We start from the raw sequence: 15,008 nt of genomic DNA on the forward strand, positions 1-15,008 counted from the left end.
TGAGCCTGGTAACGGAGCTCACCGCGGCTGAACAGCAGACCGCAGGAGGGCAGCGTGGGACTTAGACGTGTTAATGGGGCAGGAGGAAGCCCTGGGTAAGTATCAGAGCTGTTCCTTATGTTCGTTAAGTTTGTCTCTGAGTCTCTCTAAGACCCCCCCCCCCCCGTAATGCCCAACCCTAAGGACCCCCCCCGGTGATGCCTAACCCTAAGACTGCCTGGTGGTGTCTAACCCTAAGACCCCTCCCCCCATGGTGCCTAACCCTAAGATCCCCCTGGTGGGGCCTAACCCTAAGACCCCTTGGTGGTGACTAACCCAAAGATGGTGTACTGTATACGTTATTTTGAACTGGTATAACTGAATTTATTATCATTGTATTCACATTCCAAAACATATGTTATTCTAAAAATGTAACCGAATGTATTACCTGCTGATACAACTGATCTTTAGACATCCTCGTTGTAGCCTCATTTTATGTTATACTGAAAATATACCCTATTTGTGATATAACCGAATTGGTGACCTGCTGATATAACAAAACATCCTCCTTGTAGCCGCATTTATATAGCCGTAAAAAAATCTCGGCTATACCCGGCACCCTTTTATAGCCGAAAACTTAACTGATACTTGTACCATGTGGGCTGTATTGGTTAGTATGGCAGAGCCCCATGCAGGTTGCTAGACTAGCTGCATGTGTGAGAAGGGGTTAAAGAACATTTAAAGGGGGCAAGCATGCCAAAATTATTTTCTCTTTTCCTTTTTTTAAAGAAAGAACAACTCCCCCTCCCCCCTTTTTTGTCCAAAGCTTTAATTTACCCTTCTCCCCATGTAGGCTGGTAGAGATGACCTTTGTACATAGTGCTCTTTACAGAATGCATAGTCACAGTCTATCACTAACTGTCCTCAGAGGTGCTAACTATCTAATTTAAATCACAGTTCAGCAACACTTTAAAGCGATACCTAAGAAATTAGGGTGTTGGTGTAATAATCCATCAGTACCAGATTTCTCACTCCTGGATCTATATCTCCATCTTCCTCCTCATAATGCACCCCCTCCTTTTGTGTCACCAACTCCTCCCTCTAGATCAGGGGTCGGGTCAACATACTTCAGACTGCTCAGGGGCCATAGTGTACATAAAATGATGTCGAAGTCTTTGTTCACCAGACAGTGAAGCATACCCAGGTGACAACCTACAGTCCAATTTCAACCCAATTAACTATGTAATTGGACAACAGTGTCACCTGATGTGGAATTTAAATGGAAATCAGCGAATTAATGCTTTCTGGCTTCATTCTATACCAGGGGTCTCAATCTCAATTTACCTGGGGGGCCGCAGGAGGCAAAGTCAGGATGAGGCTGGGCCGCATAAGGAATTTCACAATCGCGGCGCATCGCCGCCTCGGCCCGCCCCTCTCACTCTTCCTTCACAGAGAGGGGCGGGGAGAGGCGGCGATCCGTGCAGCGATTGACGTCAGGAGGGGCAGAGCTGAAGCTGAAAGCTCTGCCCCTTCCAGGAAATGCCGGCGGATTGCCCCCGGGGCGATTTGGGGGCTCTACAGCCCTCATTTAGCAGTGGGGATGCGGCGGATTACTTGGCAGCACTGAAGCAAACTATAAGGAAGCTTTTGCCGGCGAGGGCCACAAAAGATTGTATCGAGGGCCGCAAATGGCCCGCGGGCCGCGAGTTTGAGACCCCTGTTCTATACGCAGACCACCAATATTTAAAGATGTAGCTGACCGCATCTATAATACATTTTGTGTGTGGTGGGCCGGTAAAAAAGCCTCAGGGGGCCAAATTTGGCCCGCGGGCCTTAGTTTGAGTACCACTGCTCTAGATTGTAAGCCTTTGGCAGGGCCCTCTCCCCTTGTGTATCATACTTGACGGTGTGCACTTTACCCAGAATTATGGAACTTGTATTTTTACCACTACCACTCCAGTGCATGATCTGGCATTGTATTACTATCTGCATTGTGTTGTGTAACTTATTGCTTGTTACCTGTATTGTTCTATCTATTGTCTATTACCTGTATTGTGCTGTCACCCCTGTTATCATTATCTGTAAACCTATTTATTGTACAGCGCTGGGTAATTTGTTGGCTCTAATTGTAGCTGAATGTATCTATGACTAGCTAGACTGAACAATGTTTTATGACAGTAGAAGAAAGAAGTTTTAAATCAGGATGATACCATTTATTACGGTAGAAGTTAGATATAATAAATATCTATTTTAATTGAAGTCTATAAAAAACAGGGGCATTCCTGGTCGTTAGTTAGGTTAATATTCTGACAGGTAGTACAGAGCTAGTGGTGGGACAAGTGCTAGTGCAATTACTCTGAGGAGCCTCCTAGATTTGGATACAGTACAGCCGCTACCTCACTGGCTGAGCAAGCACAGCACCTCACCTCATATTTTCTAGAGCCAGCCCTGCATTAGTACAATATATTTACATTTATCCATTTGCTCCATTTAATGCTTTCTGTGGTAAAACATACAATTCCATGGAAAAAGATTACTTTTGTTTTTAATATTGTGGTAAGTCATGGGCCTAGCAATAGCCATAGCATCCGCTATGGGGCCCTGAAGAAGAGGGGGCCCAAATGGCACTTGAGGTGTTCACTATTAAATTTGCTTTGTTGCTCCACCCTCTGACTTTGTCTCAGAGGTCATGGACTAGATACAGTGTGCACTGTATGAGAATGTAAATTGACCAATCAACTTAAATATTCATAGGGTAGGGGCAGGTAGCATTGCTCAAAGGTGCCTAGATATGATGGCCCCACAAAAAACTTTTGCTATGTGGCCTCGCAGGGACCCTTTTATACTAGTGCAATGCGATTTTGCCTGATTGGAATATCCTGCATGCTGCATTTCTTCTGAGTTTCTCCTTGTGTTCCTAGCATCAAGTAAAAATCGCAAAACACAATTGCAGAAAAACTGCAACAAAATTGCATTGTAAAAATTTCAAAGAAATTGCATTGTGTTTGCGGTTTTTCAGTGTAAAGGCTTTTTCACATAGTGAATCGCTACAGAATACCTTGAGGTGTGAAACAGCCCTAAAAGAGCCCTAAAGTGATAGTCCCAACAGCCAGTGGCGTAGCTAAGTAGAATTGTTATGTATAGAATTAGTAGACCTAAGCCCGTTTAAAAATGGGCTCTAGGTCTGTGTCGGAAAGGAGGCCCTCTCCTCCCTCCCATGTGACCATCGCTGCACAGTCAGCGCGCACTTGCGCACCCCAGCCACACGCGCACACGCCCAGCTGGCCGGCCCCCTGGCCCGTCCTGCTCCCTGTGTCAAGGCTGTCCGTACGACACATGCGCAGTAGCGCAAAGCACGGACACACACACAGGGACGCAGAGACACACAATAATTATGTACTCTAGTCAGTCACAGGGGCGTAACTAGGAATCGCTGGGCCCCCCTGCAGAAATTCTGAAAGGGCCCCCCTGGGGCCCGCTCAGGGCCGTTTTTGGGGGGCTGGAGGGGTCACAGCATGAGGGGAGAGCTTGGTGACACGTCGGTAGGGAGGTGGGACTGTCCCCCCCCCCCCCGCCCTCACCTCGGGCTCTCCCCTCTGCGCTCCCCTCCAGCATTGAATAAAGTGTATGCAGGCAGCGGGGCAGCAGCAGATACATACCTTCCGTGTGCTCCAAGGATGTTCCTCTCTCTAGCTTCTGATGCGACTTCCTGTATAAACAGGAAGTCGCATCAGACACTAGAGGGAGAAACGTCCGCGCTGGAGCGAACAGAAGGTATGTATCTGCCACTGCCCCGCTGCCTGCATACTCACTATTCAGTGCTGGAGGGGAGCTCAGAGGGGAGAGACTGAGGTGAGGGCGGGGGGGACTGTCCCACCTCCCCACCGACGTGCCGCCAAGCTATCCCCTCATGCTGCGACCCCTCCAGCCCCCCAAAAGTGTCCCTGAGCGGGCCCCAGGGGGGGCCCTGGCCCCCCTGCGAGAGCATGGGCTGCATCCCCTATTGTTACGCCCTTGGTCAGTCAGTATTGTTTTTGTAGTTCTGATCCTTCTGTACCGCTGTCATCTGATACTAGTCACCGACTTGTCCCTGACTACGTTATTGCCTAATCCTTACAATACGACTGACATCTGACTTATGTATATGACTCTGCTCGATTATTGACTACGATTTAGCCTAATTACTCTGTATCTCGATATCTCTGATTCTGTGTTGACTACGGACCGGTCTGGACCTTACTTACCTATTGTTTATACTGTATATATTGTACATTACGCATCTGTGCGTCAGTTGCCTCACGTTACGCTATCTCATCACACACCAACGTGACAGTAACTTTATTGGGTAAAGGGATAATTTGCATATTCAGTAGTAGTGTATTGTGGATGACCACAAATGTTCACTTATAGGTGAATTATTGCAGATGTCCTTCTGTTTTAAGATAGCAAATTATACCAAGCTTTGCTTTTTTTAGTAGGAGGGCTTTTTGGTCCCTTTTATCCCCCTATACATTCCTAGTAGTTTGGGTCACCCTGAGCTGCTTGGTTACTCTGTTTGGTAACTTAGAAATAAGTAAAAAGTAAGCTTTCGGCTAATATGCCTTCATCGTACTTGGTTCCTGCAAGCCGAAAGCTTACATTTTATTTATCTCTATGTTAGCCAATAAATGGTATCATCCTGATTCAAAACTTCTTGCTTTTACTGCTGGCTAATACGGAATAACAAACACTCTACTGCTTCCTTTACACAAACTATGGGCTTACATTGTTTACCAGTCAATAGAGTATTCCATCTGGAAGGTTTATCTCATATAGGTACAGAACGAAACAATACTCACTGCCAAACCGAGTGGTTCTCAGAAAAACTTTATACATCTGGAGAAATCAAATCTAGTGCAACAGCAATGGTTGTTTTTAAACAGAACTTCCTGGTGATCACCTTCTCCTGCTATCGTGAGGCACCTTGCCCAGCTCCACTCCCTCTTTCTAGAAATAAGAGCCGTACCTGGTGGTGTGGCCTGTACAGTAACTGCTTAAGAGCCAGAAGTCTGTTCAAATGCAGTTTCCATGCTTTGCATCACTGATAATACTTTTGTGTATCTATTTGTTGATATATTTTTATGTTATTGATTTTCCATACGCTTTATGATATCTAAGTCTGTTTTGGAATTACAAAGTATACATTTATTTTGGCTTTACATTTGCTTATGTGATCTTCGGATTGCATGTATTGAAGTTAAAGTATTTGTTCAGTTTGCTTGAGAATATTTTGAGCAGTTGCATAGTAACTATGTTAATTAACATAGCAGTGGCCGATTTAGTGAAGTATCGCGGTCGCAATACTTCACAGCAGCGGCTGGCATTTAATAGAAGGTGCGTTGCTATGTAAGCAGCGCATGTAAGCAAGGAAGGCACACTACGCTGCAAGACCACGCATAGCGTGCAGCCTCAGGTTTAGCTTGCGGTGCTGTCTTGGAGCTCACGCTGCTATATAGGCCTGAACGATTTATCGTTTTGCGATTGAAATCGCGATTTCGGAAATGACGATCTTGAGATCGTCAAAGCATCGGTTTTTAAAGCTATCTAAAGCAGAAATCGTGTGATTCAATATTTTCCTAAAATCGTTCAGGCCTACTGCTATAGCAGCGCAGCTTCCTGAATCAGCCCCAATGTGTGGTGATAAGTTTTCACTTGCCTTATTAACACTAGTATGATCTTAGTGAATTGTGGCTTTTGTCAGGGTATTACCATACCTGAGTTTAGTGCGCCACAAATCTATTATGTTTATCAAGTTTAATGAACAGTGGCAATAATAAGTGCTGATTCCAATGGGCGATTGAATAACATGGTAACTGCAGCCTCCCACCAACTGCCCTGGTATTGCATACAGTTGCTGCACATGTGGCACAGTGGTTAACACTCTTGCCTTGCAGTGCTGGGTCCCTGGTTAAAATCCCAGCCCCATGTCTGTGTGTATTTTCCCCAGGCATTCTGGTTTCCTCCCATGTCCCAAAAACATAGTTTTGGCTTCCCCTAAAATTGGCCCTAGACTACAATAAACACACTACACAATACATACATACACTTATGACTATAGTAGGGATTCGATTGTGAGCACCTCTGAGGGACGGTTAAGTGACAAGACAACATACTCTGTACAGTGCTTCAGAATATGTCAACGATATATAAATACTAAAAATAACAACAATAATGTATACAAATATGGGCGTCTGCAGATTGTTGGTGGTTGCTGGGCATGTAATGCCATGCTTCTGAGAACTCTCTCCTGCTTCTATATCTATGAAGAGCTTATTTCTAAAAGGTCAGCAGACATTCCCTCCAAGTCATTATACTCACCTATTTTTCAAAAAGAAATAAGACCTCTCTGTGCCCTCACCCATTATCCACCTAGTGCTCTCTGTGCCCTCACTTTTCAACTGTCCACCTAGCACTCCCTGTGCCCTCACTCTTCCTCCATCCGCCTAGCACTCTCTGTGCCCTCACCCTTCCGCTGTCCACCTAGCGCTCTCTGTGCCCTCACTCTCCTTCCATCCACCTAGCGCTTTCTGTCCCACGCTGTAATAACAGTGCAGGAGATTTTGGATCAGATCCTGAGAACAACAGTATTCCCAGCACTCAAAAAGAGCAATCTATCGGTCTATCACAGGAAGGATATTGCTAGGTCTCCCAATCGTGCCTCCCAGGGCCGGTTCTAGCTAAAATGGGGCCCCAGGGCAAAAGTAATCTGAAGAACCAATACCCACCACAACACTCCCGCAACCCCCCACCCCACGCAGCCGGCGCCACCATAGACCTTAATAGGAATTACAGCTATAGCGGCGCTTGAGTGAGTAACTTCGGCGCCGTCAGAAGACGGATCTGAAGTTACTTTTAAAACACTGTAATTCCACCTCCAGCAATAGCTGGAAGCCGAATTACAACATCCCCACTATCCACGTGGACCTGGAGGGGGAAAACTAATCAACGCCGCCGGGACTTGGGCAGCAGCAGGATAAGCCATATGCCAGCTGTATCCTGCGCCCAAGTCTTCTGGTGGTGATTTCAGGTGTATGCCTCTCTGTGCCCTCACTCTCCCACCATCCACCTAGCGCACTCTGTGCCCCCACTCTCCTGCCATCCACCTAGTGCTCTCTGTGCCCTCACTCTTCCACCATCCACCTAGGGCTCTCTGTGCCCTCACTCTTCCCCCATCCACCTAGGGCTCTCCGTGCCCTCACTCTTCCACTGTACACCTAGTGCTCTCTGTGCCCTCACTCTTCCGCTTTCCCTCTAGCGCTCTCTGTGCCATCAACTCTTCCCTTATCCACCTAGCATTTTCTGTGCCCTGACTCTTCCACGTTCACCTAATGCTCTCTGTGCCCTCAGTCTCCCGCCATCCACCTAGCGCTCTCTGCACCTCACTCTTCTGCCATCTACCTAGCACTCTCTGTGCCCTCAATCTTCCACCAACCACCTAGTTCTCTCTGTGCCCTCACTTCCCCATTATCCACCTAGCACTCTCTATACCCTCACTCTCCCACAGTCCACCTAGCATTCTCTGTGCCCTCACTCTTCCATCGGCCTAGAGCTCTCTGTGCCCTCACTCTCCTGCCATCCAACTAGCGCTCTCTGTGCCCTCACTCTCCCCTTATCCACCTAGTGCTCTCTGTGCCCTCACTCTCCCCTTATCCACCTAGTGTTTTCTGTGCCCTCACTCTTCCGCGATCCACCTAGTGCTCTCTGTGACCTCAAGTTTCCCGCCATACACTCAGCGTTCTCTGTGCCCTCACTCTCTCATGATACAATTAGCACTCTTTGCACCCTTATTCTTCCGCCATCGAACTAGTGCTCTTTGTGCCCTCACTCTCCCATTATTTACCTAGGGCACATGCTCTCTGTGCCCTTATGCTCCCGTCATCCAACTAGCACTTGCTGTGAGCCCTCACTCTCCTCTCATCCACACAGAAAACATTTTTCCCTGACACCCACCGGTTATCCCTTGTTGCCCCCTCAAAAATTTGAAGCTGGAGCTGGCACTGACAATTGTGTAACCAAATATGGGTATCTACATGAATGCTGATTGTTGGTGGTTGCTGGACATGTAATGCAAGAGGCGTCTGAGCCATTAGGCAGCTATAAATTCTTGCCTAGGGCGACAAGAGGAGGGAAGGGCGACAGGAGGAGGGAAGGGCGCTGCTGAACTGGGTAGTGAGAGGAGAAATGCCTCTCAACTCACTCAGGTATCAGATTACACAGCAGCAGCAGTAGCGCCTGACTCATGACTGATTTACTGACTGATTCATTCATTTCCTTCAGCTCAATGATTAAAAGAACCACAGTAATGAATGAGTCAGTGAGAGAAGGCACTCATCCTAGTCAGGGATCCAAGTATTTTTTATTTATTTATTTATTTGTTGTATTTATAAAGCGCCAACATATTACGCAGCGCTGGACATTAATTTAGGTTACAGACAATATTTAGGGGTGACAAACAGCAATATGACAATACAGGAATACAAGAAAACCAGATCACACAGCACAGTATGAGTACAAGGTAATGCTTAGTCAGTCACTGGATGGGAGCATGGAGTTAGGCAAGTTAGGTTCACTCAAATGCATAGCATGGGTGCACAGTAATAGAGGTGCATGATCAGGTAGGACACAAAAGGAGTGAGGACCCTGCCCAAAGGCTTACAATCTAGAGGGAGAGGTAGGGACACGAGAGGTAGGGGACCAGAGTTCGGCTGGGTTTAGAGCAATTGTGAGGGGTGGTAGGCAAGAGTGAAAAGGTGAGTTTTGAGGGCCTTCTTGAAGGTGTTGAAGGAGGGGGCTGCCCTAATGGGTGAAGGTAGGGAGTTCCATAGTGTCGGAGCGGCTCTTGAGAAGTCTTGGAGGCGTGCATGGGACTGGGTGATGCGGGGGACGGTCAGGCGAAGTTCATTGGAGGAGCGGAGTGAGCGGCTTGGTGTGTATCTCTGAGTAAGATCAGAAATGTAGGTTGGACAGGTTTTGTGGATGGATTTGTAGGTCAGACACAATATCTTGAATCTGATTCTGGACTAGATAGGAAGCCAGTGGAGGGATTCACGGAGGGGAGTCGCCCTGGTGGAGCGATGGGAGGAGTGGATAATTCTGGCAGCCGCATTCATGATGGACTGTAGTGGGGCTATTCGGGTCTTAGGGAGTCCAGACAGAAGGGCATTGCAGTAGTCGAGGCGGGAAATTATGAGGGCATGGATGAGGAGTTTGGTGGTGGCAGGGGTCAGGAAAGGGCGAATCTTACAGATGTTACGAAGGTGGAAGTTGCAGGACTTTGTGAGGTTTTGGATGTGGGGAGTGAAGGAGAGTGCGGAGTCCAGGGTGACACCCAGACAGCGGGCTTGAGAGGTAGGGTGAATAGTAGTGTGGTTAACAGTGACCTGCACATCTGGGAGGTCCAGGGATGACCGGGGTGGGAAGATCATAAATTCCGTTTTGTCTAGATTTAGTTTTAGGAACCTAGCGGACATCCAGGAGGAGATGGCAGATAGGCAGGAGGAGACCTTGTCCATGGTAGTGGTGGATATGTCAGGGGTGTGGAGATAGTACAGCATCAACTCCTGAGATTCATTCAGTCCCTCTCTCTGCAACTGGTAACTGCATGGAAGTAGAGACTGTAGCAGCCAGGCATTGACTGCCCCCCAGGCCGCCTTTAATTCAGTGATTTATGGCCCATACTCACGGGCAACTTTTTTGGCCTGTCGCCAGCACACGTGAGCGTGTGCGCGACAGGCCGGCGACAGCTCCTCGCCAGGTCCCTCCGCGTACACACGCGGAAGAGGGACCAGCGGTGCGATGGAAGCTGTCGCTGACGTTCCTCCTCCCCCCGCCGGAAGCTCCGTATTCTTTATGTAGGTTGCTGCCGCTAGTCCGCGTACTCACGCGGACTAGCGACAGTTGCGGCGGAGTTGCGGTGGCAACTGTCGCCAGGTGATTGAGCGGTTCAGTCGCCTGGCGACATCAGCGACGAGTGACAGTTCGGGGTGCGCGCCCGTGCAACGCCTCATACTCACGGGCGACCTGTCGCCGCAACACGCGCGTGCCGCGTGTTGCGGCGACAATTGTAGCCCGTGAGTATGGGCCATTAGGGTTGGTCCTGTGTCTGCTGTATTCAGGTTTCTTGTTGTAAGGCATTGTAAAACACTAGGCTAGCTGATAAAAGTGCAATTAGAGGGCAGGCAAGCTGGTAAATATACACAGCATGATGCAGAGGAGGGTCCATGGGAAAAAAACTGTCTGGTCTCTCCCCATTGTTAAAATGACTGCATGTGCAGATAAGGTGTTAAACAGGTTGAAAAGTTTTGACAGTCCCTAGACTCCAGGAGGGCTGCTTTCTGACTTGTGTGGGAGACTGGCAGGGACAGCAGTCCTATTACCAGCAACTAGCCTCTGTGTAATGTGGGACTGCAATACAGATAAGCTCTCTGCTCCATCTCAGGCTATTCTCAGTCTCACTCCACTCCTATCTCTGGGCTAGTGCACGACAAAATCACAATCGCTAGCAATTCGCGAATGCGACTTTGTGAAGCGATTTTTAAAAGAATCGCTCCAATAAATGTTACCTGCAGCATGTTTGCGATCACAACACTGCTGTGGGAACATCCTCATAGGGTAACATTAGCCCAGCGCTTTTCAAATTGCTGTACATTTGAAAAGCGCTCTGAAGCACTCTTGGTGTGCACCAGCCTTCTTAATTCACCTTTGTTTCCCTCTTTCCCTAGTGCTGGGTGGTTGTGTCTTCTTGTCATACAGGAAAGCTAAATAAAAGTGCAATCCTGGTGAGGCAAATATCTTCTTCCCTCTCTTTCAGCTTTTCTCTCCTCATTATTTCTCTGCATAAGGGAACAGACACACTATAAGGTAGTGAAAACCGGGATTAGTATAATAGTATAGTGTATTACTGTGTGCTGTGTATAGTGTGCTCTGTGTGTGTGTGTGTATAGTGTAGTGTGTGTGTGTAGTGTGTGTGCAGGTGCATGTTGTGTGCGGTGTATGTGTGTGTACTGTGTGCGTGTGTATAGTGTGTGTGTACTGTGTGCGTGTGTGTATAGTGTGTGTGTGTGTGTGTGTGTATACTGTGTGTTGTGTGTGAGTGCATGCCGCAATTAATATATTTTATGGTGAAACGCTCTGCTGCGTTACAACTATTTTCTGGTGAACCCATGCCGCAATAAGTGTATTTTCTGGTGAAACGCTGCTGCATTATGATTTTCGGGGGTGGGGTTCACCACAGGAGTGGGGGGGGTATGGGGGGGCACTTAGGGGGGGGGGGGGTCTGGGGGGCGCCACAGGATTTCTCGCCTGGAGTGACAAAATGGCTAGAGACGCCCCTGTGTAATGCCATGCTTCTAGGACCTCTCTCCTGCTTCTGTTTGAAGAGCTTTTTTCTAAAGGTCAGCAGACCCTCCCTCCAAGTCATTGTACTCACCTACTTTTCATAAAGAAATAAAACCCAGGCTGTGACAGTGCCTCGGCTCTCACCTGATACTTCTCTTAAAGTAGCTCTATGGGCCGGTTTATAAAGTGGCAATACATACGTCAAAAACACAGCATAAAAAGCAGAAATTAATCAGCAGTATGTAGAAAGAATGGAGACGTCGCTAATGCATTTTCCTACTGAGTTGATTTGAGTCAGGACATTCAGATTAGCAAAGTGAATACAGAAATATCCCTGCAGTGAAAAGAGAGTTTTAAATAGCTGCGGCTGCTGTCAAAGTGGCAGGCATAAGAGAGTAGAGGTTCTGTCTACCTTCTTCTGTTTATCGCCATTTTATTAGCCAAAAAAGCAGCATTAAAACAGCATTAAAGGAAACCTAAAGTCAATGAAAAAAATCCAGTTCAATTTACCTGGGGCTTCTACCAGCCCCCTGCAGCTACCCTGTGCCCACGCCATACATACCGATCCTACGGTCCCCCGCAGTAACCCAGTTCTGTTTTTGACGACTCAGCCCACTGCGCTTGCGCAGGCCTTGCCGTGCGCATCCTCGATCACGCTCCCATCGCCAGGAGCGTCACGTGCTTGCGCAGTATGAGATTTTCTCATACTGCGCAGGAGCAGTGGCCATCGACTGGCTGAGTCGCCAAAAACTAAACTGGGACGTTGAGGGGCACCAGAAGATCGTATGTCACAGTGCGGGCACAGGGCGCCTGCAGGGGGCTGTAGTAGCCCCAGGTAAGTTAATCTGGATTTTTTTCATTAACTTTAGGTTTCCTTTAAATTTATGTCTATGGTTTAACACCGCTTTAGAGGGCCCCTATGAATGTATAAAAGCTCATACTGCCACATCTCATTTAGCCTTCAATGCTATTTTTGCTCTTTAGAGGTGGTAAGATCTAGGCAGGGATCTCCTTTATTGTCTCGTACCTTTGGGAAAGGCATAATGTTCTTGCCATAATCTTCATAATGCCTTCATTTCTACAGGACTGATGATTATGTTGGTCATATATAAAACAACAAAAATCATTATTTACTTAGGCAATTTTAGCTGATCATTTGCAATGTTAGAGAATAGCAATGACGGATTGTGTGCACATGCAATGTTTTCAGCTCCAGACACATAAATATTAATATTAGCGATACAAGGAGTTATCTGTACCTACATTAAACCCAAGAGGAGACAGGTCATATTCACTGCTATCAGCATATACAGAATTACAGTCTCTTGGATATTCAGTAAAATATTCCAAGAAATGACAGCTTTGTACAGACAATATCCAATGAATAGATGTAAATCTAGATATTTACAAAGCAATCTTTGATCTTGCTTGAAGAGCTTATACCAAGAGTGTCATAAATATTAAGATCATTTGTGCTTTGCATTATCTATAATGAATTTCTGTTCCACATACAGTACTTGTGAGAGGAACAGAGTTCATACTCACCGCTTCCAGTATAGAATAGCAGCCTCGGTCAGTTTATTCCCACTGCAGGGATACGAACGCTTTGAGCAGATTGTCCTTGATATTTAAAAAAAAAGCAATGATTTTCAAAGCAAGATTGTATCTGCTTTTTAAGTGAGTCAAGTGACCACCAGAGCTTTCAGTTTCACTTTGCTGAATGGGCAGGGCTGTTATGAGAAAAACAGAGAACTGTGTATACAAAGGCGGACTCACTGAGATTTCAGTCTTCCTCTGTGAGTTATAAATATAGGAGAGGTTGTGCAATAATGCTAAGCAGATTTCATAATCATTTTTCCAAAAATGTATAGTAACCGTGTAGTGGATCCATTCATATGAATCAGTTTTGTCCTGAAAATGGTGTGAAATTATGTTTAATGACACGTCATTAGATGCTGACACGCACACACACACACGCACGCACACACACACTACTGTTCCCTGCACTTAAAGAGAAACTGCTGTGAAAATAACAATATTAATGCATAGCTCCCAACTGTCCCTCTTTTGGAGGGACAGTCCCACTTTGGGAGCCCTGCTCCTCTTTCCTCCTCATTTGTCCCTCTTTCAGGACTTTGTCCCTCTTTCTATGTAAATATATATATTTATCTACTAAAAAAATGTGTGTTGATTGACTCTAATCTTTATTCCCATCCTTTAAATTTATATTTGACTAATTTTGAAATGTTAATATGAAGGAAAATGAACCAGGATAGAAAGGACCAGTGTGGTTTGAATTATAACACAACATATTTTTTTTATATAATCTTTATGGTATACGTGACTAGGGGTGTGACAGGGGCGTGATCAGGGATGTGTCTTAAGTGTCCCTCTTTCTCATCTCAAAAAGTTGGGAGGTATATTAATGGACATCATTATTTAAGAAATCAAATGCAGATAATATAGTCAGTAATCAAAGAATATAAAAGAAAGCATTAGATAAAAATAAAAAAATTTCATTATAGTGTCAACATAACATTGACATTGCAGTATACACACCACAGGGATGCCAAAGACTAATTGCCACAGCAACAACACACATCCACTCTGGGCTCTGTTAAAAGTGTGGCTGCCCTGGGTCTGCCTGCAACTATGTGCGGGGTCCTCTCTGAATCTCCCACGTATCTAGCTTGTGGCTGTTAGAAAACCATTGGCGGTAAAGGACAATTTACAGTATACAGGGAGAAACCATCCTGTACAGGTAGGAGGAGGTTTATTTATGTGAAGAAAAAAAAGGTTATATCAGTCTCATCTATCCCTTTGGTTTAGCCGATCCTCCATCGAATGGCAATTTATTGACATTATGAAGAAATGTAATTAAAACTATTTGTTTTTTTAATCTAATTACACTTTCCTTTATAACTTTTAATTGCTGACTAGATTATCTGCATTTGATATTTTTAAATACTTTGTGAATTATGTCCTTTAATAAAATTGCTTATTTTTTTACAATATTCATTTAGAAATGATTTAGTCAGTGTTTGCCCATTGTAAAATCTTTCCTCTCCCTGATTTACATTCTGAAATTTGTTACAGGTGGCGAAATCTTTAGTCTTGCCAGGTGATCTCTGCGGAATGTTCGTTCACTGAGAGTTCTATGCAACTGCTTGGTTGGCAGTTCAAACTGCTGTTATTTCCCATAAAGCAAAAAGGTTCAAAGACAACAAACTGTCATGGCCCTGACATTGCACTGTGGGAGAGGTTTCACCACAAAATCAGCCTTACAGGTGACCCTGATGATCTATTCAAGAAAAAGGAAAGATTTCTCACGGGAAAGGGGGTATTGGCTACTGATTGGGATGAAGTTCAATCCTGGGTTAGCGTTCCTCTTTAAAAAGTGACTCATAGTCATGTGCCTGAGCTGAGCAGCGTGCCTGTAGAGAGCACTGGCTCTATCTCGCTCATCCAGCTAATAATCCTGTTGTAATCCCGACCAGGGGGGTAACTAGAAATTACAGGGCCCCCCTGCAAAACTTTGTGTGCCCCCCCAAAATAAAAAAAATACAGTATAGGTAGTGAGGTATAGATTCCCCCAGTATTGGTTAGCCAAGTATAGGTGCCCCCAGTATAGGTTTGACAGGTATAGGTCCACA

General features: G+C 45.9%; 1 protein-coding gene across 16 annotated transcripts in view; it reads right to left on the bottom strand.

Annotated features, from left to right (window-relative positions):
* Positions 1–15,008, bottom strand: part of CALCOCO2 (calcium binding and coiled-coil domain 2) — a 755,339-nt gene that overhangs the window by 188,133 nt on the left and 552,198 nt on the right. The window contains exon 1 of one of the 16 annotated variants that reach the window (XM_068263849.1): positions 12,901–13,229. The exons of 13 other annotated variants lie outside the window; for them this stretch is intronic. Coding sequence is in view for 1 of the 3 variants with exons in the window: in XM_068263843.1 (XP_068119944.1) it covers positions 12,383–12,420 (38 nt within the window). In the remaining 2 variants the exon portion in view is untranslated. Of the gene's footprint in view, positions 1–4,817; positions 4,905–12,382; positions 12,427–12,900; positions 13,230–15,008 lie in introns of those variants that run through there. 2 more of the 16 variants (XM_068263843.1, XM_068263858.1) reach the window with 2 other exon arrangements.

Source organism: Hyperolius riggenbachi, chromosome 12 (assembly GCF_040937935.1).
Source record: "Hyperolius riggenbachi isolate aHypRig1 chromosome 12, aHypRig1.pri, whole genome shotgun sequence".
Classification (NCBI taxonomy): Eukaryota; Metazoa; Chordata; class Amphibia; order Anura; family Hyperoliidae; genus Hyperolius; species Hyperolius riggenbachi.